The sequence below is a fragment of the Epargyreus clarus genome, unplaced genomic scaffold (assembly GCF_041222505.1).
Source record: "Epargyreus clarus isolate Ecla_fem2 unplaced genomic scaffold, WU_Ecla_fem_2.2 ptg000033l, whole genome shotgun sequence".
Classification (NCBI taxonomy): Eukaryota; Metazoa; Arthropoda; class Insecta; order Lepidoptera; family Hesperiidae; genus Epargyreus; species Epargyreus clarus.
In genome coordinates this window covers 5,835,848-5,863,133 of record NW_027332238.1, presented here as the reverse complement: position 1 = coordinate 5,863,133, position 27,286 = coordinate 5,835,848, and the positions used below count along the sequence as shown (strand labels likewise).

Genomic DNA, 27,286 nt, shown 5'->3' with positions numbered 1-27,286 from the left:
TCACCTATGTCCTTAGAGCTCGGGGGTCCAAGGGATTTCAGAAATCCAATAAAAATTGTAACCTGACCTTTGTAACTGCTACGTTTCTTTGTTAATTCAGAAAATTCCTTTATTAATTCGCTTTTCTCAGACATTTTTGGGAGTCAGCTGCACAACCCTGGAATTAGTATATGAATATACAATTATTTTACAGTTCCAATATGTGGTTACGTTTAACCACTAAATTAACCTAATAATAAGATATCTATATGTACAATAAATAACCAAGTTCAACTGTATTGGCTAACTAATTAACAATTTGTAAAATTCATTCAAGAATTTATGTTTCAATTATTTTAATAATGTTACAATTATATATAAAATAACAATTGGCTAGTAGATAACTTATCTTACAACCTTAACACTATTGTAGCAAGGTAATAGGAACTTATTTCTAAGAAAATCTTTGATTCAAACTATAAAACAAGTAACAACAATTAGAAGTAATGTACCTACTCAATGAGAAGTTGTAATTAATGAAATTAAAGGCATACAACCATGGATTTAATAATAATGTAAAGTAATATAATGTGTCCTACTAACAAAATGTTTAAGAATTTTACATTAATTTCTTTTAAATATATTTCTAATAAATATAGTTTACTTTTTACTTAGTGCTTACAAAATATTAAACCAAACCAAAGACTAACTGAAAGTAGGCACTTACATAAATCAGTTTATGGACTTCCCTTAACTTGCCTTATTTATTTAAATAACAATGTTTTGACTAAATCTAACAATAAGAGTGAATGTATTTTATATTAAACATAAATTTTAACTTTTTTAACCAAGATTAATATCACAACCTAATAACTCACAATCTTTGTTTAAAATTAAATTTAACTGAGATATTAAACTCAAGGCTAGGGCACAAAATACACAAAAAATACCGACTTTCTCGCGATCCACTCCTCATAAATCCTTTGTCCAGAACAATAACCTCCACATATGAGCTCCACACACGTGGCGAATATTTCTTCCAATATGTGTATATTCCTTTGGCGTAAATCGCTGATCCTTTAATCGCTGATGCGAATCCAGGCCGAAGTTGACCAATGTTAAGGCTCCAGAGGTCAGAAAATTTATAAGACTTGATTTTCGAGGATGACTTTAATTTAAACGTGGATGCAACGAGACAACAGGGACAAGTAAAAATAACAAGATTTAATTAAAGCTAATAGATTTTTGCAGGCGCTAATTAGTTTAGTGGTAGGAAAGATGCTATTGATTAGTAGCAGGCGTAAACAGTCTATTACATAGTTGACAGTGTTATAGTCCGCGCCAAACTGCTAGTCCGCTCCGAACATAGAATCAAGTCGCATCGAATAGCAAATTGTAGATATCAGCGGCATTGCGCTCGCTACCCCCTAATAGCTGCGTTAGTGTGCCCGTTATGTTGCTACGAAGTGGTTCGACTCCGGCGGCATCACCGCCACACCTATTTCTGCCTAATAACAGCAGTGTGAGGCGCTGCTGTGTTCTGGTTTGAAGGGTGTGGTAAGGGAGACAGACTTTTCCGAGGCGTTCCAGCTTAGACTCAGGGGTAGCGGCGCATTTGTGGCAGACCTCAGGTATCCTATCTGGGGTTGATTACAGATGTCCATAGGCGGCAGTAGCCACTTACCATCAGGTGGACTGCATGCTCGTCTGCTACTTCTATATACCACACATAGATTAGTAAAGATTACTCACTCCTAACAAGAAAAAGTACCCAGTTTTGAGAATTAAAATAGTTGCGTAAAAATTATTTATTTATTACGTAAATTACGCAGTACTCGTTATTTATTCCTAAATTCTCTAAAAATGTTTTATTTGTCATGAATTCAAAAAAAATAACTTACTAATAAGCCGTTTTTGGCTTCATTCAATTTCAAGGCGGCGAAGTATCTTTACTAATCTATGATACCACATCAGAGCATACCTTCGAGCTGTGTTTTGGTCTCGAGCCCCTCCATGGGCTCCGCGTAGGGCACCGCGTTGATGTCCTCCACGTACGACTCCGGGAACCAACCCGACTGACCTGTAACATATTGTAGTGTTAGGTTTGTTATGTTCAGATATATTGTAATAAATTGTTGGGATATATTCCAGTGAAATGTTGGGATATATTGTAATAAATTGTTGGGATATATTCTAGTGAAATGTTGGGATATATTGCAGTGAAATGTTGGGATATATTGCAGAGAAATGTTGAGATATATTGCAGTGAATTTTTTGGGATATATTGCAGTGAAATGTTGGGATATATTGCAGTGAAATGTTATACTAAATTGAATTTAAATGTAATATCATATTACAGTAGAAAACCTAAGAAGTTGTGTAGTAAAACTTTAGTGATTTTATGTATTGCAGTAAAGATAGGTGAAATATGATAGATATTTTTGGTAAGTGACGATTGGTAGTGACATATTGCGGTAACAGTATACAATATATTGCAATAAAATGTTAAGATATATTGCAGTAAAGTTTTGAAATAAATTGCGGTTAAATGTTAAGTATAAATTTTAGTTAAAACTTAAAATATCTTGCAATAAAAAACTACAATATATAACAATATAATATTAAATATATATCACAATATAAATATAATACAAATTCAATTCTACAATATTTTAATATTCGATGAAATATTGAAAAACAATTATCTACCGAATAAGATATAGTACACTTGGTCTCATACAAAAACATTCTCCATCCAAATAATTAAATGTAGGGTATCTTTTCGCGTGCTTAAAGGTAAAAGGGCCTATAGCTAAGGGTTAATAGGGATTTAAGCTGAAAGGGCACATAAATTTTTTTTTTTGCCATTCGGTTTGAAATTAACTGAACTGAAACGTAAATTTTTTTTACGTTTCAGATAATTTCAAACCGAACTAAAATTTTTTTACGTTTCAGATAATTTCAAACCGAATGGCAAAAAAAAATTTTTTTATGTGCCCTTTCAGCATAAATCCCTAATAACCCTTAGCTATAGGCCCTTTTACCTTTAAGCACGCGTTTTGTTTCCACTCACCCCTGGCGGATCCCCATCTCCATCCCGGTTCAGCATCACCCCGAGGAGCTGGTGCATCGCTCACCTGAAGATGTAATATAGAAAATATTATTTTACAATATAGGAGTAGCAGACGAGCATGCAGTGCGTTTGTAAGTACATCTGTAATCAACCCCAGATAGGATTAGATATTCCTACCTGAATTTGGCCACAGATACGTTACGCCTGAGGACTAAGCTGGAACGCATCAGAAAATATTTTGAAGGTGGTAGAACCCTTTGTGGTTCGACTCCGGCGGCACCACCGCCTCACCTATTTCTACCTAATAGCAGCAGTGTTAGGCGCTGCTGTGTTCCGGTTTGAAGGGTGTGGTAAGGGAGACAGACTTTTCCGAGGCGTTCCAGCTTAGTCCTCAGGGGTAGCGGCGCATCTGTGGCCGACCTCAGGTAGGAATATCTAATCCTATCTGGGGTTGATTACAGATGTCCATGGGAGCAGTAGCCACTTACCATCAGGTGGACTGCATGCTCGTCTGCTATTCCTATATTATAAAAAAAATAAAGATTAATTGATATTAGACTCACCAAGTCCCCAGGTTGCAAGCTCAGCTCGTCAGCTGTACGAGCGTTGAATTCGTAAACACAACGCCATTTCGGCGCACTCGCTGCCGCGGGGACCTCCTCCGTCGCTGTAACACACATAATTAATTCATTAGCTGTTATTAATCTAATGCTAAAATATAAGTAGTATAAGGAATGCCACAAAAAAGCTTAACTTACAAAAATATTTAAATAAAGCAATAAAAACATCTTGATTTAAAATAGATTTCTATTTTTAAAATGAAGTAGGACGCAAACAAGTAGGATCACCTGATGGTAAGTGGCTACTGCTGTCCATAGGTATACACAATCAACCCCAGATAAGATTAGATTCCTACCTTAGGTCGGTCACAGATGCGCCGCTATCCCTGAGGACTAAGCTGGAACGCTCGAAAAAGTATATCTCCCTTACCACACTTCAAACCAGAACACATCAGCGCTACACTGCTATTATAACAGAAATAGGTGTGGCGGTGGTGCCGGAGTCGAGCCACAAAGGGTCTTATCTCCTTCCATAAAGAGAAGCATTTATTTTAAGTAAATTTCTTGTCAAAAATTGAGCAAATAATGTATTATTTTATTATTTACCATTCGTAGCGGGTGCATCACCCCACGCGTCCTCAGTGGTGGTAGTCTCACCCCACGCCTCGTTCGATGTACCCCAATCAGCATCTGAGAATTCATACAAATATAGTGACCGGCATGAGTCGTGAGCACAACTGACAGCTGCGCAGTAGTTAATGTTTCGGTCTCTTTGGCGGAATGAAGAAGCCATGGGGGCGGGGCGGGGTGCCGAGCTGCACGCGATTGGTTCCTCAGTCAATGCACATCGTCTATTGGAGGCTCGCGTGTCATTCGGCTACTGTACACTTTCGTGCAATTGGCCAATAAATTTGGCCAAAAGTGTACATGCGCGAGCTTACCCCCACTACTGCCCCTGTGCTCACGACTCGTGCCGGGTATTATACACGTTATATCATAATTCAAATACGTTTCAACATATTATCTTTTATTAAACTGCTCTTTTTGCGTTCGTTATTACTTATTAATAAACAATCTATCCACTGATTTACCTACCGAAGATTGACATTTGAAATTTCTTCATACTAGACATCCTAATGCACTCCGCCAAAGAACCAACAACTAACGCATACTCGTCAAGCGACGGCGCCAAATTTTTGTTTTTTTATAATATAGGAGTAGCAGACGAGCATGCAGTCCACCTGATGGTAAGTGGCTATTGCCGCCCATGGACATCTGTAATCAACCCGAAATAGAAATAGATATTCTTACCAGAGGTCGGCCACAGATGCGCCGCTACCCCTGAGGACTAAGCTGGAACGCCTCGGAAAAGTCTGTCTCCCTTACCACACCTTTCAAAACAGAACAACGCAGCGCCTAACACTGCTGTTATTAGGTAGAATTAGGCGTAGCGGTGGTGCCGCCGGAGTTGAACCACAAAGGGTTCTACCACCTTCGCCACATGTATTCTGAATCACGCTATCGAAGTTTTCTCAACATGTTGGACATATACAAGCTCCCAATTGTGACTGTCGGAGCGCGGCCGCTCACCGGGTATTAACCCCTCGCCCGCAGGGAGATCTCCCTTTTCGAAATCTACAACTAACGCCATCTATGACCGCCCCCTTAAAACTCCTCACATACCAACCAGCGCCATCTATCCACTGCCCATTACAACACCACTCACCAGCCCCCCAGGCGGGCTCAGCGGGCGCACTGCTCCTGCTCTCCATGTACTCCTTCCTCCTCACCTCGTACAGCCGCCACACCAGCTCATACACACACACACACACACACACACACACACACACACTCACACACATCTCCCACCATTCCATTCACAAATCTCCCAACGACTAACGCCATTTACGACCGTCTTCACCAAACTGTCTACACACCAGCCAACGCCATCTATCGACACATCAGCGCCCCAAACTCCGAGCAACTAACGCCATCTGTCCTTGTCTGCTGTAACTACTAACAACTAACGCCACCTATCACCCCTAAGACTCCCCTAAAACTTCCCATAAAAATCCGAAATTGTATTCCTTTTTGCCAACGCACCATTCGACCAAGCTACTCGTCGAATTGGGACACAATGAAAATCAGTGGCCGTGGTTTGCCTCGGTGAGGCTGAGTGTAGACTCTTTTGATAAATTTTACTGCAGCAATGTTCTGATTCGAGAGTCATGTTTAATATTATTTACTTATGCCATATAATGATGTAGTATTTTTTACAAATAAATATTTCTATCTTTCTTTCTAAAACACTTAATTTCATTCGACACTAGCGCCATCTATCATCACAAACACTCACCAGCTCCCCAGGCAGGCTCAGCGGGCGCACTGCTCCTGCTCTCCATGTACTCCTTCCTCTTCTCCTCGTACAGCCGCCACACCAGCTCGCACTTGTCCCCCAGCTGGGTGACGCTCTCCGTCAGCTCCGACAGCTGATTCTTGTTCGACTCCAGGTCGGACTTCTTGCTCTCCACTATGGCCTTCGCTGCGTCCACCTAGAACACATCATCAACCCATCACTGTCCCACTGCTGGACACGGGTCTCCTCTCAGAATGAGGATTAGGCCATAGTCCACCGCGCTGGACAAGTGCGTATTATTAGACTTCACATACCTTTGAAAACTTTTTAAGTCTCTCAGGTTTCCTCACGATGTTTTCCTTCACCGTCTAAGCAAATGATAATTAATTTCTAATACGCACATAACTTTAAAAAATCAGAGCGTGCCTGGGATTTGAACCTGGGACACTGCTTCTTCAACCACAACAACAACATCCTATGTAATACCATATGTAATGGAAATAAATATAGTTCAAAAAACTAAAAAACACGCTAAAAGATGGCATTATAGATATGTTTCAGTACATTTGAGTTATAGGGAAATAACATTATTATTCTTTATAGCTAAAAATCAATCTGGTAACTTTGCCTGTACGCTCCATAAGGCGCTTTCTCTCACCTCGAAAATCGTTAATCCTGAGGATGTTGATAAGGACAATGGTACAAAAGTATTAAAATCGTGTATTGTCATTGGTTTTTGATAATTTTTCAAAATTTTGAATTAAACTGAACGTTCAAAGTGGATAGAAAACGGATTGAAAGATTTCGTTACTGTTACGTACATACTGTTATGCTAATAAAAGCGTATTAAAAAGAATTATGATTCTGATAACATACCTTATCCCGAAGCTGTTTCAGAGTTACTTCCATCATGCTCAGTTTGCCGTCGTCACCAGCGCCCTCTGACGCCTTCGCCTATAGCAAAACAAACTCTTATAAGCATAAAAAATATGCTAAAAATTACCAAAATTACGCTTACGTAATATTGACCCTGAAGTGATCTACCGAATATTCGGTTTAGGAAAATTATCGGCCAAAAAATTGGTTTCCGTCAAAGTTACGGCTTGCGCCAAGAATCGGCAAGACCCTTACAAGATATCAAAAGTTCTTAAAATTATTTAAGAATAATACAGGGTGTGTTTTTTCCAAAATGAACTCGTTCGATTCCCGGCTAAGGAAAAAGATATTTAAAAAAACGAATGATGTAGTTTTAGTTTTTGTCACAATCGGCCTCGAAACTCCTTTCAGCATTTTGGCTATTCCTTATAGTTTCCGATTGAAGGCCTGTTTGAAAAAATCACCCTGTATATGCTGTGTTCTCTGTAAAAAAAGACGCTTTCTACACTCACAGCCCCACACTAGGCCTCTCTGTATCGTGGGCGCTATGGACACACACACAGACAAATACACAAACACCCAGACCCAGAAACAGAAATCTAAATTCATCATTTAGATATCTGTCTGGCCGGGGATCGAACCCGGGACCCTCAGCGCATCAGACCATCATGGTGACTGCTCCGCCACGTGGGTCGTCTATGTAAGAGAGACATACTTTTCCGAGGCGTTCCAGCTTAGTCCTCAGGTAGCGGCGCATCTGTGGCCGACCTCAGGTAGGAATATCTAATCCTACCTGGGGTTGATTACAGATGTCCGTATGGCAGTAGCTTACCATCAGGTGGACTGTATCGTCTTCTACTCCTGTATTATTTAAAACTAACCTTAGCGTCTAATTCTGCTTTCTCCTTATTAAGAGCTATTTGCTTGGCGTTTAGTTCTTTCACTTTGGCTTTCAATTGTTGCATTTCTGACATGCTGGCGTCGCGGTCCGTTCTGAAAGGAAACGATTATTGATAATAAGTAATATAGGCTAAAATGTATACATTTAGCACATTCATTTAGGTTTTTTTTGGTGGTAGACCCTTAGGGGGTTTCTTTTTTTATCCCTGTAGTTCCGGGACAAGAATAGGGCTACGGTATCCCCTGCCTGTCGTAAGAGGCGACTAAAAGGGGGCTTCCGGAGTCGTGGGTGACATCATGCAGTTGTAATCGTGTAGCGCTTAGTCGGCCGCCCTACAGTGTTAGTGCCCCCCACTGACCGCATGCAGTCGATGGTGCACTTGGCCGCGGCGACGGCGGTGCGGGTCTCGCGGATGTCGCGCGCGAGGCCGGCCGCCCTACAGTGTGTGTGTACAGTGTGTGTGCCCCCCACTGACCGCATGCAGTCGATGGTGCACTTGGCCGCGGCGACGGCGGTGCGGGTCTCGCGGATGTCGCGCGCGAGGCCGGCCGCCCTACAGTGTGTGTGTACAGTGTGTGTGCCCCCCACTGACCGCATGCAGTCGATGGTGCACTTGGCCGCGGCGACGGCGGTGCGGGTCTCGCGGATGTCGCGCGCGAGGCCGGCCGCCCTACAGTGTGTGTGTACAGTGTGTGTGCCCCCCACTGACCGCATGCAGTCGATGGTGCACTTGGCCGCGGCGACGGCGGTGCGGGTCTCGCGGATGTCGCGCGCGAGGCCGGCCGCCCTACAGTGTGTGTGTACAGTGTGTGTGCCCCCCACTGACCGCATGCAGTCGATGGTGCACTTGGCCGCGGCGACGGCGGTGCGGGTCTCGCGGATGTCGCGCGCGAGGCCGGCCGCCCTACAGTGTGTGTGTACAGTGTGTGTGCCCCCCACTGACCGCATGCAGTCGATGGTGCACTTGGCCGCGGCGACGGCGGTGCGGGTCTCGCGGATGTCGCGCGCGAGGCCGGCCGCCCTACAGTGTGTGTGTACAGTGTGTGTGCCCCCCACTGACCGCATGCAGTCGATGGTGCACTTGGCCGCGGCGACGGCGGTGCGGGTCTCGCGGATGTCGCGCGCGAGGCCGGCCGCCCTACAGTGTGTGTGTACAGTGTGTGTGCCCCCCACTGACCGCATGCAGTCGATGGTGCACTTGGCCGCGGCGACGGCGGTGCGGGTCTCGCGGATGTCGCGCGCGAGGCCGGCCGCCCTACAGTGTGTGTGTACAGTGTGTGTGCCCCCCACTGACCGCATGCAGTCGATGGTGCACTTGGCCGCGGCGACGGCGGTGCGGGTCTCGCGGATGTCGCGCGCGAGGCCGGCCGCCCTACAGTGTGTGTGTACAGTGTGTGTGCCCCCCACTGACCGCATGCAGTCGATGGTGCACTTGGCCGCGGCGACGGCGGTGCGGGTCTCGCGGATGTCGCGCGCGAGGCCGGCCGCCCTACAGTGTGTGTGTACAGTGTGTGTGCCCCCCACTGACCGCATGCAGTCGATGGTGCACTTGGCCGCGGCGACGGCGGTGCGGGTCTCGCGGATGTCGCGCGCGAGGCCGGCCGCCCTACAGTGTGTGTGTACAGTGTGTGTGCCCCCCACTGACCGCATGCAGTCGATGGTGCACTTGGCCGCGGCGACGGCGGTGCGGGTCTCGCGGATGTCGCGCGCGAGGCCGGCCGCCCTACAGTGTGTGTGTACAGTGTGTGTGCCCCCCACTGACCGCATGCAGTCGATGGTGCACTTGGCCGCGGCGACGGCGGTGCGGGTCTCGCGGATGTCGCGCGCGAGGCCGGCCGCCCTACAGTGTGTGTGTACAGTGTGTGTGCCCCCCACTGACCGCATGCAGTCGATGGTGCACTTGGCCGCGGCGACGGCGGTGCGGGTCTCGCGGATGTCGCGCGCGAGGCCGGCCGCCCTACAGTGTGTGTGTACAGTGTGTGTGCCCCCCACTGACCGCATGCAGTCGATGGTGCACTTGGCCGCGGCGACGGCGGTGCGGGTCTCGCGGATGTCGCGCGCGAGGCCGGCCGCCCTACAGTGTGTGTGTACAGTGTGTGTGCCCCCCACTGACCGCATGCAGTCGATGGTGCACTTGGCCGCGGCGACGGCGGTGCGGGTCTCGCGGATGTCGCGCGCGAGGCCGGCCGCCCTACAGTGTGTGTGTACAGTGTGTGTGCCCCCCACTGACCGCATGCAGTCGATGGTGCACTTGGCCGCGGCGACGGCGGTGCGGGTCTCGCGGATGTCGCGCGCGAGGCCGGCCGCCCTACAGTGTGTGTGTACAGTGTGTGTGCCCCCCACTGACCGCATGCAGTCGATGGTGCACTTGGCCGCGGCGACGGCGGTGCGGGTCTCGCGGATGTCGCGCGCGAGGCCGGCCGCCCTACAGTGTGTGTGTACAGTGTGTGTGCCCCCCACTGACCGCATGCAGTCGATGGTGCACTTGGCCGCGGCGACGGCGGTGCGGGTCTCGCGGATGTCGCGCGCGAGGCCGGCCGCCCTACAGTGTGTGTGTACAGTGTGTGTGCCCCCCACTGACCGCATGCAGTCGATGGTGCACTTGGCCGCGGCGACGGCGGTGCGGGTCTCGCGGATGTCGCGCGCGAGGCCGGCCGCCCTACAGTGTGTGTGTACAGTGTGTGTGCCCCCCACTGACCGCATGCAGTCGATGGTGCACTTGGCCGCGGCGACGGCGGTGCGGGTCTCGCGGATGTCGCGCGCGAGGCCGGCCGCCCTACAGTGTGTGTGTACAGTGTGTGTGCCCCCCACTGACCGCATGCAGTCGATGGTGCACTTGGCCGCGGCGACGGCGGTGCGGGTCTCGCGGATGTCGCGCGCGAGGCCGGCCGCCCTACAGTGTGTGTGTACAGTGTGTGTGCCCCCCACTGACCGCATGCAGTCGATGGTGCACTTGGCCGCGGCGACGGCGGTGCGGGTCTCGCGGATGTCGCGCGCGAGGCCGGCCGCCCTACAGTGTGTGTGTACAGTGTGTGTGCCCCCCACTGACCGCATGCAGTCGATGGTGCACTTGGCCGCGGCGACGGCGGTGCGGGTCTCGCGGATGTCGCGCGCGAGGCCGGCCGCCCTACAGTGTGTGTGTACAGTGTGTGTGCCCCCCACTGACCGCATGCAGTCGATGGTGCACTTGGCCGCGGCGACGGCGGTGCGGGTCTCGCGGATGTCGCGCGCGAGGCCGGCCGCCCTACAGTGTGTGTGTACAGTGTGTGTGCCCCCCACTGACCGCATGCAGTCGATGGTGCACTTGGCCGCGGCGACGGCGGTGCGGGTCTCGCGGATGTCGCGCGCGAGGCCGGCCGCCCTACAGTGTGTGTGTACAGTGTGTGTGCCCCCCACTGACCGCATGCAGTCGATGGTGCACTTGGCCGCGGCGACGGCGGTGCGGGTCTCGCGGATGTCGCGCGCGAGGCCGGCCGCCCTACAGTGTGTGTGTACAGTGTGTGTGCCCCCCACTGACCGCATGCAGTCGATGGTGCACTTGGCCGCGGCGACGGCGGTGCGGGTCTCGCGGATGTCGCGCGCGAGGCCGGCCGCCCTACAGTGTGTGTGTACAGTGTGTGTGCCCCCCACTGACCGCATGCAGTCGATGGTGCACTTGGCCGCGGCGACGGCGGTGCGGGTCTCGCGGATGTCGCGCGCGAGGCCGGCCGCCCTACAGTGTGTGTGTACAGTGTGTGTGCCCCCCACTGACCGCATGCAGTCGATGGTGCACTTGGCCGCGGCGACGGCGGTGCGGGTCTCGCGGATGTCGCGCGCGAGGCCGGCCGCCCTACAGTGTGTGTGTACAGTGTGTGTGCCCCCCACTGACCGCATGCAGTCGATGGTGCACTTGGCCGCGGCGACGGCGGTGCGGGTCTCGCGGATGTCGCGCGCGAGGCCGGCCGCCCTACAGTGTGTGTGTACAGTGTGTGTGCCCCCCACTGACCGCATGCAGTCGATGGTGCACTTGGCCGCGGCGACGGCGGTGCGGGTCTCGCGGATGTCGCGCGCGAGGCCGGCCGCCCTACAGTGTGTGTGTACAGTGTGTGTGCCCCCCACTGACCGCATGCAGTCGATGGTGCACTTGGCCGCGGCGACGGCGGTGCGGGTCTCGCGGATGTCGCGCGCGAGGCCGGCCGCCCTACAGTGTGTGTGTACAGTGTGTGTGCCCCCCACTGACCGCATGCAGTCGATGGTGCACTTGGCCGCGGCGACGGCGGTGCGGGTCTCGCGGATGTCGCGCGCGAGGCCGGCCGCCCTACAGTGTGTGTGTACAGTGTGTGTGCCCCCCACTGACCGCATGCAGTCGATGGTGCACTTGGCCGCGGCGACGGCGGTGCGGGTCTCGCGGATGTCGCGCGCGAGGCCGGCCGCCCTACAGTGTGTGTGTACAGTGTGTGTGCCCCCCACTGACCGCATGCAGTCGATGGTGCACTTGGCCGCGGCGACGGCGGTGCGGGTCTCGCGGATGTCGCGCGCGAGGCCGGCCGCCCTACAGTGTGTGTGTACAGTGTGTGTGCCCCCCACTGACCGCATGCAGTCGATGGTGCACTTGGCCGCGGCGACGGCGGTGCGGGTCTCGCGGATGTCGCGCGCGAGGCCGGCCGCCCTACAGTGTGTGTGTACAGTGTGTGTGCCCCCCACTGACCGCATGCAGTCGATGGTGCACTTGGCCGCGGCGACGGCGGTGCGGGTCTCGCGGATGTCGCGCGCGAGGCCGGCCGCCCTACAGTGTGTGTGTACAGTGTGTGTGCCCCCCACTGACCGCATGCAGTCGATGGTGCACTTGGCCGCGGCGACGGCGGTGCGGGTCTCGCGGATGTCGCGCGCGAGGCCGGCCGCCCGCTGCTGCGCGGCGCCCAGCTCGCCCGCCAGCGCTTGGCCGCGCGCCTTGAGGCTTAGCACGCGGGATTGTTCCTCGGTGCGCATGGCCTCCAACTCGCGTGTCCTGAGTAAGAGATAAACAGGGAAACGTATTTTTCGTATAATGATCATATTACATTTAAATAATTGATTACTTCCTGTCTTTTTGAAGCAATGATAGCCTAGTGGTTAAGAAACTGGGCTTCTCAATCGAGGGGTCCGAGGTTCAAATCCTAGGCATAACCTCTTTCTAAATTATGTGCGTATTAAAAATTAATTACCAATTGCTAAACGGTGAAGGAAAACATCGTGAGTAAACCTGCATACCTGAGATATTTATAAAAAAATCTCAAATGTATGTGAAGTCTACTAATATGCACTTGGCCAGCGCGGTGGACTATGGCCTAATCCTTCTCATTCTGAGAGGAGACCCGTGCCCAGCAGTGGGACAATAATGGATTGATGACGTGACGATGCTGTCTTTTTCGTAAACCGATCATATTACGTTAAAATAATTGATTGCATTCTGTATTTTGCGTATATCAATCACGACACGTTAAAATAATTGATTGAATCCTGGCATCATCTGTAACATACAGAAATCATGTTGAGTGCCGTTTCCTCACAATGCTAGGAATATGAACAAAAAAGAATAGCGCCCTTCGTATCTGTGTGACAGACGTATCCTATGAAAGAAAAAGAAACAATTGCATCCTGTCATTTTCGTGTGACAGAACAGCGGACGAAGGAATAAATAAAAAGATTTTCGAATGCATACATTAATAATGAATCCGTAATTTGAATAAGTCACATTAAGGAACAAATAATATAATTAAACTTACCTCTTCTTTTCCCACTCAAGCTGGCATTGTCTTTCCATCTCTTTCCTAGCAGCTTCGCGTTTTTCCTAAATACAGAAAGTGTAAATAATACATTGTATCCCGTCATTTTCCCATATTCATTTATCCTAGTTACGTTAAAATTAATTATTTGGACTAGACTCTTTCGTATATCGATCATGTTATGTTAAATAAAATTAATTGTATCCTGTCATTTTTGTATATATTTTGTGAAAAATAATTGATTGATTCCGGACTATTTCGTAAATCAATCGTGTTAGGTTAAAAAGAATTATTCGGTTTCTGCATCTTTAGTATCGAACAAGTTACGTTAAAAATAATTGATTGAATCCTGACTCCTCCACATTTCGATCATTTTACGTTAAAATACTTGATTGCATTGCTCACTTTTCATTTTTGTTTCAAAAGTTTGATTGGTTAACAAATCTCTTATCTCTTACCTGTTCTTCTTTCTGCTTCCTCATCATCTCTTCTTGTTCCTTCTTCTGCGCTTCCAGACGCAACTTCTCACGCTTCTCCGCTTCTTCGCGCTCCTTTCGCTCTCTTTCCGCCTGTGATGAAGAATATTCTTTGGACTATGTGCTTTTAGATCTTTTGTAAATGATTAAAAAATAAATAAACAATTTATTTTCATATCAACATCTTCATAAAAATAGGCATAGTCCGCGTCAAACTAATAGTCCGCTCTGAAGTTGTTGGGCACACTAACTGCGCCATGTCCCCGCGTGTGAGAGCGGCGCGGCGTGTCAGGTGGGCCGCGCTGTCGCAGTCCCGCTGATATCTACAATGTGCTGTTGCGACGCGACTAGTTTCTATATTCAGAGCGGACTATAACATGAATCTGAACCTTTTCTATTTGTCTGTTAATTTTTTTCTAATTTCCTATCTTTTATTATTTTCTAAATTCTAATCCGTAGTGATTAATAACTTAGTAGGTAGAGCTTTTCAATAATTTTGGAATATCAACCACTATAGTGTATAATAAAACAGGTTTCCCTTTTACGTGTATAAATTTGAAATTAGACTTTCAAAAAGATAACTTACCTCTGCTTCCTAGATTGCATGCAAAAATAAATATAATTAGTTAGCTTTTTGATATATTATAATGTTCTCTATGCTTAAAAACCCGCAAGATTCCGTCTTTGGGTAACACACACACCACGTCGATTTATAAAACACCCAGACCCACAACAGAAATATACATTAATTCTTTTTTCAGATTTCCGTACGTTACAGAGTCACTCATGTGTCTGTCTGTCCGTCTGTCAAAGCTAATTTGCACCGAAACTGTTGGACTAAATGAGTAGAAATTTGGTACTCATATGCTTGTTTGTGACCCAAAGATAAATACAGTAAACAACTGAATTTTTAATTGAATTAAATCCCTTAAAATTAAATTAAAACTGAAATTGAAAAATCAAACCCTTTTGGGGCCGAATTATAATAAAACATAAATAAACTGTTTTCGGTGGGATATCGCCCTATTTTACTACCTACCTTTTCATCCATATGAGCAGCAGCGAGTTGCGACCTCCGTCTCTCCAGTTCAGCCTGACCCCTCGCCAATTTCTCTCCACTCCTCTCCTCATAAAACTTACTCCTACACTCCCAACTATCAGTCCTTTTAGACAAAACCTCACGTCTAGTATGCTAGACGTAAAGCTATGGCTTTATCATTAGCTCATCTTCTCCATCTACTCTTCAACTGTCATATACGCTCATGTCTTCCCTGTCTCCCATTGTTTCTCATTATAAGCTCATAATTGCTTAATGCATATGCTTTATTTTCTGTCATCTTTCCAAAACTTCTACTTCTTTACATACTTTCTGCTCACTCACCTGTAAACTACATCTCTCTTACCTTTTCCTTCTCTCTACTTCTCTTTTACTTGTAGCTATCTCCTAAAATATACACAAAATTCAGTCATTTTACCTTTTCCTTCATATGAGCATCAGCAAGCTACGAATATCCCCTCTTTAACTCTACCTATTCTCCTTTTTAACTCTATCTTTACTCCCATCTTCTCCTCCTAATCTTCCCTCATAAAAAGCCCTCACCGAATATCTCCAACCTACCTTTTCCTTCATATGAGCATCAGCGAGTTGCGACCTCCGTCTCTCCAGCTCAGCCTGCCCTCTCGCCATATTCTCTCGACGCCTCTCCTCGTAGGACTTGGCGCTGGTGTTGCTGGACACCGATTCCCGTCTAGAAACAATTGCCTTTCTAGATGGGGACGAGAGGTTTTAGTTGTTAGTCGGTTAGTCAGTTAGTAGGTTAGTCAGTGAGATATACAGAATGATTTTTTCAAACAGACCTTCAGGGCCCGATCCGAAACTATAAAGATTAGCGAAAAAAGTTTTTCATTCATCATTACTTTCCAGAATTTGATCCTTATAAGCGAGACTATCCGATAATGGAATAATACAGGGTGTTACTTTTTTCAAAATGAACTCATTCAAATCACAGCTCGTTCGATAAAAAAAAATGCAGTTTTAGTTTTTATCAAAATCGGCCTCGTAACTCCTTTCAGCATTTTTCGCTAATACCTATAGTTTCGGAGTTGGCCAGTGAAGTATCATTCGAAACATTCACCCTGTATATTACAGAAGTTGCACTTCTCATGAAAGAGAAGATAAATTAGTGAAATTTGAATACGCATTTGCAGTGAAATTTGAATAATTGCTTAAACACCGTCACACAATTATGACAGGATAATACATTTTTTTTTTATAATATAGGAGTAGCAGACGAGCATGCAGTCCACCTGATGGTAAGTGGCTACTGCCGCCCATGGACATTTGTAATCAACCCCAGATAGGATTAGATATTCCTGCCAGAGGCCGGCCACAGATGCGCCGCTACCCCTGAGCACTAAGTTGGAACGCCTCGGAAAAGTCTGTCTCCCTTACCACACCCTTCATACCGGAACACAGCAGCGCCTAACACTGCTGTTATTAGGTAGAAATAGGTGTGGCGGTGGTGCCGCCGGAGTCGAACCGCAAAGGGTTCTACCACCTTTAAACCATACATACATGGAGTTTATTTGTTATTTTTTTTTATATCCAAATTTATGCCAAAGAAGTATAACTTCTTTATTGTCCTATTTTAGTAAAATGTTAGTAAAAAATGTTAAATAGTTAAAATGTCTTAAAAATAAATTATTTTTTAAATTATTATGTCATTATTTAAAAATAAAATTATTTCAACTAATATTGCGAAGTGCAAATAGTGTATATTTTAAAATTACAAAAAAAATACTGTTTTTTTTATATTGTGAGGCCCTGCAGCCCTGCGGCCCTGTCCCCCAAATACATCCCTATATCCCTGTGTATATTTCAGATTAAATATGTATTCAAATAATCAATAAGATTTAAAGCCATTTAAAGATTAACATATAACTGTATCTAAAATGTAAAATGTAAATCCATTTTTGGCTATTACTTTAATATTAACTATTACATTAGATACCATAAACAAATAAAGCTGTGTTTTAGTAAATAAATAAATAAACAATGTTCATTTGCAATTTTACTTTTCAGTCCAATCCTTACCTGAAAGTGGGCGGTATTAACTCCGGGGGGAGCTTAGCTGGTACCGGCTCGCCCTGAGTTGCTTTTTCACACAGATACATCGCTAGGACGAACTCTTCACAACCTGGGCACAAAACCTCGTTACATTTATATATCTTTAAAAAAAAAAGACTCACAAGTAATTCACTTTATGATATGTCACTGCAGCATGCAGATCTGTAATTATCCCCAGATCTGTAATTATCTCCAGATGATGTAGTGATGATTGTAGTAGTACCTGTGGTCGGCCAGTTTGTAAAATAAAAACTTGTAAATCAATTTGCTTTAAACAAATTATTTGTGATCTATTATAACAGTTTTGGGGGGATTTTACTCTCTCCTCCCACAAATTCATCTTATTTCCCCCCTTTCTTTGTTTTCAAATTACACCGTCTCCCCCACTATTCTACTAGCCCCCCCAGGATCCCCACTGCCAGACAATCGACTCATTGTCTCCTCTCCCCATATTCCACTTCATCCAGTCCACTCTCCTCTGTCTTAGCCTATTCCCCACTTCTCCCCATCTCCCCCACTCCTCACCGAGCTTCCCGTCCGAGTCGAGGTCGGCGAGCGCCCAGATCTGCGCGAGCGCCTGCTGCGGCAGCCGCGACTGCAGCATGATGGAGCGCGCCTGCGCGCCCGACACCCAGCCGCCCTTCGCGCGGTCCGTCGCGTTGAACAGCTGCGTGTACCTTTAGGGCAAGGGTTCTCGAGGTTCATTTGTCTGTCGTCCATCTTTAAAATCAATACGGGTGTAGACATTTTTTAGAAATTTATTTTATTTGATAGCAGTGCATCTAAAGTAGGCCCGTAAAAGATATTTGAATAAATTAAAAATATTTTATTTTTATTAAATAATTAATACTTTTTTATTCTCATTTTCAATTTTACCGCCGAAACGCGTAATATGTAAGACCACCGGATCGTAGCGCATCCGTTCGACCGTCACAGACAACTAGAACACTAATTACAAGTAATGATAACCAAACGTCAGTATGGTGACGTCATCCCACCTTTCGGATCACGTGACTATACATACATACAACAAATATAGATACATAATTATACATACATAATTATAGATACAACTTACCTGTATATGATTTAATAGTATGGTTTTTGGAGTTTCTATCTATATAACTATAAGAATACACATAATTTTAATTGATTATCAATCAGTGTCTACACCCCTATTGAGTAACACCCCTAAAGGTCCGCAAAAACAAAAGGAAATCAATGAAAAAAAAATAGAATATATTGGCATAAAATAGTAGTGATATAAGTCAAAAAAAGTAAAACCTTTATGTCGACCAAGGGGTCGACGTGAAGAACTTTGCAAGGGCAAAGTTCTTCAAAATGTACAGCTTTAAATAAGCAAAAATATAGACAAGGGTGGGTCAAAAAATTGATTTTTTCATAAGTTATATAGTCCGCGCCAAAGTGCTAGTCCGCTGAGAATATAGACACGAGTCACGTCGAATAGCCAATTGTAGATATCAGCGGGACGAAGACAGCGCGGCCCCCCGGCACTCTCCGTTGTCCGCCCTCGCCCGCGGACATAGCTGCGTTAGTGTGCCCTTACGTTACCGAGTAGGTACATGCTAACTAAACCTGCGCGCAACAACTTCCGAGCGGACTAGAAGTTTGGCGCGGACTATACCATGTAAATATCACCTGAGATGACAAAAAAAAAAGTTTTAGCCCTTAATATTAATATTTAGTATAATACATGTTAGTTTATTTACTCAAATCTGAAAAATATCAAATTAATTCAATACTCACTTGAGTTTCTGTGGTTGGGGTATACCCCACTCGACTGGTGGTGGGCTGACCACTCCCATCGGTACATCAGTCGGGCTGGTCACCGCCGAACCTACGAACGTACAGCCACACTCAAAAACAAAACCGACTACATAGATCACTTTTGCCAACGACTTCGTAAGCGTACGATTTTAGGCTAAAATTTACGCGGAATTGAAAGGGTACTTATGATACGCGGTATTACTTTATTCATAGCCGATATTTCGCCGTGACCACAATCTACGCAACTGAGTCGAAATGTAGACAATAAAGAAATTAAACCGTGTATCTTGAGTAACCACTCCATATTAAAATGTACGTATGAGTAAATAATAATATAATAGGAATTTTGAACCCCTATTTCACCCCCTTAGGGTTGATATCCAATGGTAATATAGATGTTTCATTATATCTAATCAGAACCCAAATACGTTTCGTAGAGGTTGCTTCAAAATTGGCCGATATTCAACGAAATTTTCAACCATAATATAAATCCCCTTAGGGGTGGAATATCAAAAAATCCTTCCTTAGTGGGGTGCTTACGTCGTAAAGGTAAATATTGCCCAACTTTCTGTAACAGTTTAGGATTCGCAATGATGAATGAGTCAGATAATCAGTACAAGTCTTTTTGATAGTATTACTTATTAATGAATGTTATAAAGTTAGAGATATTATTTCTTTAAATGCGTTAATATCTGACAGTATGCACATTTAAAAAAGTATGTGTACAAGTACACATGTAAGAAGTTATACTTCTTTGGCGTATTTATTAAAAAAATAAAAAAGTGTGTGTATCAATGTGTATATGCTCAAATGAAACTATTATAAAACAAAAATATGCAATAAAATCATTGGTACGTATTGTATCGTATCATAATCATTATATCTAAAAAAATATTTAAAATTACATTGTTGGTAGTATTTTCTGCAAAACACATAGTATTATTTTATTTGCTAACTTTGTGGTGTCGATTTCAAAAGTTGTCGTGAAACTTTACTCTCATTTTCCCCAAACGCGCCCAAAGAACTTCAAAATCTTTTTGTATTCGATTAACACAAACGCTGACCTACCCAAACACACACAAACATTAATAAACAAAATAATACATAGACACACGCACACACACACAAACTATCACAGCTGGATAACAAAATAACTTACCAAAATACATTGGACACACATACACACGCACACGCGCTTATAAATACACACACACACACACACACAAACTCACAGCCGAATAAAAGAACTATTTACTTACCAGGTTTAGAGAACGAATCACTTCTAACCGGAGCAATGGGTGTAGAAGTAACCGGCTGTGTTGCGACGGGGCTGGCGACTGTTGTAGCTTGAGGGGGGCTCGCCACTGCCCCCGTTAGGGGTTGCGAGGAGGGCACCAAGGGGGTGGGTCCGACCAACGGTACTGTCGTCGAGTTTATCAAGGGTTGTTGGTTCAGAGGGACCAACGGTTGTGACATTGGTACTGTTGGCGCTATCAACGGTTGGGATAACGGTTGTGGTTGGCTGATAGGTACGATTGGCGCAGCGGGTATTAACGGTTGGCTCATAACCGGTTGATTTAACGGTTGGCTCATAACTGGTTGATTTAACGGTTGGCTCATAACCGGTTGATTTAACGGTTGGCTCATAACCGGTTGGTTTAACGGTTGGCTCATAACCGGTTGGCTTAACGCCTGGCTTAACGGTTGCGGTGGTTTCACACCGGATATAAGGTCTGGGACTGGTTTAGTTGGTGGTATCAACGGAGCTGTGTTTATTAGTGGCTGGTTCCCGAAATCGCCTAATAAAGATTGGGTAGCCATCGGTTGAGTTGGCAAGCCACTGATCAGTGGTTGTTGCATCGCGGGCATGGACGGCATGGGGGGGATGGGTGGTTTTGGTGGGGGGAACTGTTGCTTGGGACCTGTAAACAAAATATTTTATATGTAAAAGAATTTACGGTGTATTTAATTTAATTTTACTTAATTTGAAAATAAAAAATTGATCAATTGGTAGTTTATTAAAATAAATAATTAATAGCATATAAAATTTAATTAATTTCAATTAATTTCTTTGAAAATCTGTCTTGAAAATTATACATATATTTTGGAAGAAAGAAAAAAGAAAAAATATGTAAGTTTTAATAATTGTAAATCAATTTGAATCTTGAATTTACAAGTAAAATATAGTGCGACACTTTATTATTATAGTCGTTTAAATGACTTCCATTCCCAAATAGCTCAGAAGTTTCAAAATCACTAAGTAATACACACCAAAATAATTTGTACACAAAGATTATTATACTATTAAAATAATGAAGGTGGTAGAACCCTTTGTGGTTCGACTCCGGCGGCACCACCGCCACACCTATTTCCACCTAATAATAGTAGTGTTAGGCGCTGCTGTGTTCCGGTTTGAAGGGTGTGGTAAGGGAGACAGACTTTTCCGAGGCGTTCCAGCTTAGTCCTCAGGGGTAGCGGCGCATCTGTGGCTGACCTCAGCTAGGAATATCTAATCCTATCTGGGGTTGATTACAGATGTCCATGGGCGGCAGTAGCCACTTACCATCAGGTGGACCGCATGCTCGTCTGCTACTCTTATATTAAAAAAAATATATATATAAAAATCTTACCAGTGGGGCTCAAAGAAGCCAGTAAAGACGGCGGCAGCGTTTTTGGTATTTCAATATTGTGGAGTTTCAAGTTGATTATCTGAAAAATAAAAAAATCACATACTTATGCACGCATTACAAACTTGCATAGGATTTTTCCTGTACATGTGGTGTATGTGTAAAAACAGTGATAGCCTAGTGGTTAAGAAACTCGGCCTCTTGATCAAGGGGTCCGAGGTTCAAATCACAGGCACGCACCTCTAATTTTTCAAATTATGTGCATATTAGAAATTAATTGTCACTTGCTTAAACGGTGAAGGAAAACATTGTGAGAAAGCCTGTTTACATGAAAAACATCAGAAGAAAAAAAATCATCATCAACCTATTATTGTCCCACAGCTGGTCAAGGGTCTCTCAGAATGAGAAGGATTAGGCCATAGTCAACCGCGCTGGACAAGTGCATATTGGTAGACTTCACATCCCTTTACAAACTTTTCTTATTTTTTTTCAATTTCTCAGGTATGCAGGTTTCACTCACGAGGTTTCCTTCACCATTTAACCAAATGATAATTAATTTCCAATACGTAAATAACTTTGAAAAATCGGAATCATGCCTGGGATTTGAACCTCAGACCGCTCAATCAAGAGGCTGAGTTACTTAACCACTAGGCTAGCACTGCTTCATTAGGATATCTGTCTAACCGGGGATCAAACCCAGAATCCTCTGCATCAGACTGCTATGGTGACAGATCCACCTACACATCTAGAAGTAATCTAGTCTAGTCGACAAATAATCTATAGTCTGATTCATAATTAGGTGTCCAAAATGTAAACAAAGGTGTTGACCTATCAAGAAAATACGTTTTAAATGGTAGTTTCTTATTTTTGACGATATTAAAGTAATACAACAATAACAAAATAATAATCTAACTAAATTAAAATTAATTCACATTTTTTATTATTTATATCACCTCAATTTCATTCCATACAGTAATAATAATAAAAAACAAGATAAATGGTAGACTATAGACCTATACTAACCTTGCAAGCTATAGAGAACTCCTTCAAATCCAGCTTCCCGTCAGCATTAGTGTCGGCCAACGACCATATCTGACCCAATATTGGTGGCGGTAGTTGAGACTGTAAGAGAATATAAATTAACATAAGCATCATGGATTTATTTAAAAATTATTATTGTGTTATAGTATACTTTTATAAAAATTAAGGTTTTGAACATATTTTCTATTGGGACATTTAGGGAAAATTATAGTGAATTTTGGAAAATTTACAAATAAATATGACTCCATGAAATTGGCTAGTGTTTATTATTTTTGTGTCGTAATATAGGAGAAGAAGATGACCATGCAGTCCACCTGAAGCTACTACTGTCGCCCATAGACTTCTGTTACCAACCCCAGGTAAGATTAGATTCCTACGTGAGGTCAGCTACAAATACCCTGCTACCACTGTGGACTAAGCTGGAATGCCTGAGAAACTTATGTCTCTCTCACCACACGTCAAACCAGAACACAGCAGCGCTACATTGCTGTTATAACAGAAATAGATTTGGTGGTTGTGCCGCCGGAGTCGAACCATACATGAGTCGTTAGATATTACAAATTAGATGTTGTGTATATAGAGGGGAGAATTTCAGTTTACTGGCATACCACGTGAACTTGATAGATATATACAATATGGTTATACAAGTAATAATTTCATATATCGTTCCTCTAACTTTTATAACAAACATCTACAAGAATTGGACATATTTAATTGCTCAATACTTGCATACAAGCGGGAACTGAAACAGACTCTTGAAAATTGCATTATGTAACTAATTACTTTTATATCACGGCGTGCGTAAATGGACGTTTTACGCACGCTTCGCGTGCGCAAAACCCCCATTTCCGACCCCGTAATATAAAATTTTATACAACACGCGGACGAAAAATGTTTTTCTGAAAATTTTTTCGTCCTCGTATTGTAATGTACTATTTTCCTTTCTTTTTTCTTTTACTTGTATATATATTTTATTATTTCAATATACCTACTCCTAACAGTGTAAACAATTACGTTTATAAACCTTTATGTATTATTTATTAGTGGAAACTTTGCTGATTTTTGTTATGTCTGTGTGAAAGTTACTGTATGTATTAAATATTGTATGTTTCCCAAATAAAAATAAAATAAAATAAAAATACAATAGACATTTTATTCTAAATAGACATCAACAGAGTCGCCATCACATCTAGTCTTAAATAACTTAACCAAGTTTTACCTGCAGCATGAACCTCTTCGCCTGCTCTCCAGTGAGGGTGCCGTTTACTGGTCCAAGATTGTTGAAGTGCTCCGCAAACTTCACATGCTCGTGTGGCTGGATCACCCACGGGTCTCCGGCCATTTTGCTGGGGAATACATTACGATTATGTTAGAATTATTGTCACACTGCTGGGCATGGTCGTCTCAGGATGAGAAGGATTAGGCTATAGTCCACTGCGCTAGTCTAAAGCATATTGGTAGATGTTGTTTTCAGTGGCAGTAGCCACATACCGTCAGGTGGACTGCATGCTGATGGTAAGTAGCTACTGCTGTCCATGGACATCTGTAAGTAACCCCAGATAGGATTAGATATTATATATAGGATTAGGATTAGATATTCCTATCTGAGGTCAGCCACAGATGCACTGTCCCTAAGGACTAAGCTGGAATGCCTCGGAAAACTATATCTCCCTTACCACACCCTTCAAACCAGAACACAGCAGTGTGTTATAAGGCATGACAATGGTGCCACATTTTTTTTTTTTTTTTTTTTTTTTTTATAATATAAGAGTAGCAGACGAGCATGCAGTCCACCTGATGGTAAGTGGCTACTGCCGCCCATGGACATCTGTAATCAACCCCAGGTAGGATTAGATATTCCTACCTGAGGTCGGCCACAGATGCGCCGCTACCCCTGAGGACTAAGCTGGAACGCCTCGGAAAAGTCTGTCTCCCTTACCACACCCTTCAAACCGGAACACAGCAGCGCTTAACACTGCTGTTATTAGGTAGAAATAGGTGTGGCGGTGGTGCCGCCGGAGTCGAACCACAAAGGGTTCTACCACCTTTAAACATTCGAAATATACAAGGTTCTGGCATGTTTAAAAGTGAAGTTAAGAACGTCTATGCTGTAATTCTAGAACTTAGCTCGTTATAATATAAGGAATATAAAGTAAAAATCAAAAAAAAATAAGGTAGACAGAAAACAAATATTGAAATATTATGAATATTTATGTTCTTCTTTACCCGGAAAATAAAGCTACGGAATATATTCACGGACGTCCATTAATGTTTACATTAGAACTTACTTTTTCCCTTTAATGCCTATACAAAGGACATTTTAGAGAAAGTTTGTAACGGTCGGTGATAAAAGGGTTTTTATTAGAAATGTCTCCATGTAAGAAATATTTATCGTTGTGATAATAAAGTGTTACAGTTATTATTTAACTTACCCAGATTTTTCTCCGTACAGCCGATACGCCCCTTGGTTTAAGATTAATTGTGAAAATCTTCAGATTGTAATGTATTGATCGGGGTGAATTGGGAATGTCAAACTCATATGACATTTGTTTTTGGAACGTTTGGAAATTAAAATAAATATTAGAATGTAAGTTGGAAAGAATAAAAAGTATTTCTGATTATTTTAATATTCACAATAATACGATATTTAAATACAAAATCGTGTAATAATAATTTAAGAATGTAAAAGTATTAAACTGTATAAATCATGTTATTATAAATTTACAGATATAAAGGTTTACTTTAAGATGTATTTAGCGTATATTATGTTTTCATTGTCTTAAATTATTACAGTTTTAGTTTACCCTAATCGTTATTTTGATAAATTTATAATTATTAAAAATATGTTAATTTGAACGCGGCTTTAAAGTTTCTAAACGCTAATCAACTTGTAAAAAAAAGTATGTCAACAGTCAGCTGTCAAGTTCGACAATTTGACATTTCTCGTGTTTTCTTTTTACTATACGAATTGAATTTTCCGTAAATATCAATCCAAAATGACGAAAATAGCGGACAACGTGAACCCGCACGTATACGAGAAGGAATCAGAGCGCGCGATCACCTCAGACGACCACAACGAGGAGGTTGCCGATGATTTTGATACGCGTGAGATTTTCGACTTAATACGGAATATAAATGATCCCGAACATCCCTTAACCTTAGAGGAGCTGCGTGTGGTGGAGGAACGGAACATCACAGTGGATAATAAGAATAATTTAGTGCATGTTAACTTCACGCCGACGATTCCTCATTGCAGTATGGCTACTTTGATTGGTAAGTAACTATAATTCAGTGTTATGGTGATAGGATCCTTCATAGTTCCATAGCTAATCCGCTCTGAATATAGAAATGAATCGCGTCGCCATAGTCAATTGTTGATAAGGGTTGTTCACCCTTAACATTTTTTATTTATATGGCAACACAAAGTTTGTGGGGTCAGCTAGTTATACATTATAATATATTCCAGGCCTCTCAATCCGCGTGCAACTCCTCCGAGCCCTCCCGAGCAGGTTCAAAGTGTCGGTTGAGGTCTCCGAGGGTACACACATGTCAGAACATGCAGTCAACAAGCAACTGGCTGACAAGGAGAGAGTGGCCGCTGCGCTGGAGAATAACAACTTGGTGCAGATTATCAATCAGTGTGTCGCTAATTAATGGAGTTAACGTTAGACATAGGTATAGTCCTCTCCTGACCACCAGTCCGCTCTGAAGTTGTTGCGAACAGGTGTAGTCATACAATTTGCTATGGCGACGCGATTCGTTTCTATATTCAGAGCGGACTAGTTTTACGTGGACTATACATTCTCTAACGAGACTGAATATTAAGTTACTCCCACATTTATAAAACGCTTTCTACACTCACCGCCCCACACTAGGATTCCCTGTGTCGTGGGTGCTATGGACACACACAGAGACAAATACACAAACACCCAGACCCAGAAACAGAAATCTTAATTCATCATTAAGAAATCTGTCTGGCCGGGGATCGAACCCGGGACCCTAGACTAGACGGGACTAGCAGTTTTATGTGGACTATAATGAGCATGCAGTCGGAGAGATGGTAAGTCACTGTAGGGACATCTGTGAATAGGTTCTATGGTTAGTAGAATCAAATTGATATCAATAATTTGTTCTGATTCTATCAATATTAATTCAATCAGATTATAAATATAACTGTGATAGAGTTGAAATTTTGTAAATATTCAAATGTATGTTTAATAATAAAATAAATGTTTTTACATATATTGTCTTTTTTTTACGTTGATAAAGTTCCCTTTTTAATCCTTATCCTTACTAATATTATAAATCCGAAAGTAACTCTGTCTGTCTGCCTGTCTGTCTGGTTGTCTCTTCTTCACGCCTAAACCACTGAACCGATTTTAATGAAATTTTGTACAAAGATAGTCTGAGACTCGAGAAAGGACATAGGATAGTTTTTATCTCGGAAATCCCACGGGAACTAGGGATGGCGATCAAAGATCGATTAATCGGAGAATCGATCTTTTGGACCAAAAAAATCGATTACTTTAATCGATATTAGTAAGGATTGTAATAATCGTAAACTTTGCATTTGATCAAGTGATGATCTTTAGCAAAGTTGATGTCTATGAGCCCACGAAGGTTTCAGAGTTGGTACGACGAATGTTCGCCAGATGGCGCCACTGTCATTTCAATGAAGGTACGAATTTTCAGTTTTATGAATGTTAGTATGTCATATTATTTCCTTTTCAACGCGGGC

The 27,286-nt window shown here is 43.7% G+C and overlaps 2 protein-coding genes across 2 annotated transcripts in view; one reads left to right on the top strand and one right to left on the bottom strand.

The window, feature by feature from the left end:
• The window catches only part of Dap160 (dynamin associated protein 160), a 41,149-nt gene extending 16,045 nt beyond the window's left edge, over nt 1-25,104 (bottom strand). Inside the window, exons 1-19 of the mRNA XM_073090542.1 lie at nt 24,981-25,104; nt 23,768-23,894; nt 22,531-22,629; nt 21,511-21,589; nt 20,140-20,802; nt 18,860-18,950; nt 17,618-17,769; nt 17,060-17,162; nt 15,584-15,713; nt 13,948-14,058; nt 13,490-13,554; nt 12,550-12,732; nt 7,726-7,837; nt 6,845-6,922; nt 5,969-6,164; nt 4,219-4,302; nt 3,616-3,719; nt 3,053-3,116; nt 1,961-2,059 (exon numbers count right to left, since the gene is read on the bottom strand). Coding sequence (XP_072946643.1) covers nt 1,961-2,059; nt 3,053-3,116; nt 3,616-3,719; nt 4,219-4,302; nt 5,969-6,164; nt 6,845-6,922; nt 7,726-7,837; nt 12,550-12,732; nt 13,490-13,554; nt 13,948-14,058; nt 15,584-15,713; nt 17,060-17,162; nt 17,618-17,769; nt 18,860-18,950; nt 20,140-20,802; nt 21,511-21,589; nt 22,531-22,629; nt 23,768-23,890 — 2,536 coding nt within the window. The 5' untranslated portion in view covers nt 23,891-23,894; nt 24,981-25,104. The remainder of the gene's footprint in view (nt 1-1,960; nt 2,060-3,052; nt 3,117-3,615; nt 3,720-4,218; nt 4,303-5,968; nt 6,165-6,844; nt 6,923-7,725; nt 7,838-12,549; nt 12,733-13,489; nt 13,555-13,947; nt 14,059-15,583; nt 15,714-17,059; nt 17,163-17,617; nt 17,770-18,859; nt 18,951-20,139; nt 20,803-21,510; nt 21,590-22,530; nt 22,630-23,767; nt 23,895-24,980) is intronic.
• A 354-nt stretch (nt 25,105-25,458) lies between these two features.
• Nucleotides 25,459-26,790, top strand: galla-2 (MIP18 family protein galla-2). The gene is made up of 2 exons (XM_073090911.1): nt 25,459-25,821; nt 26,015-26,790. Exons 1-2 carry the CDS (start codon nt 25,545-25,547, stop codon nt 26,200-26,202), a joined length of 465 nt encoding a protein of 154 aa, XP_072947012.1. The 5' UTR covers nt 25,459-25,544; the 3' UTR covers nt 26,203-26,790.
• Nucleotides 26,791-27,286: the final 496 nt, after the last annotated feature.

Coding starts and splice junctions, on each gene's coding strand:
- galla-2 (XM_073090911.1), top strand. CDS start 25,545: ATGACGAAAATAGCGGACAACGTGAACCCGCACGTATACGAGAAGGAA. Junction 25,822..26,014: donor CAGTATGGCTACTTTGATTG/GTAAGTAACTAT, acceptor AATATATTCCAG/GCCTCTCAATCCGCGTGCAA.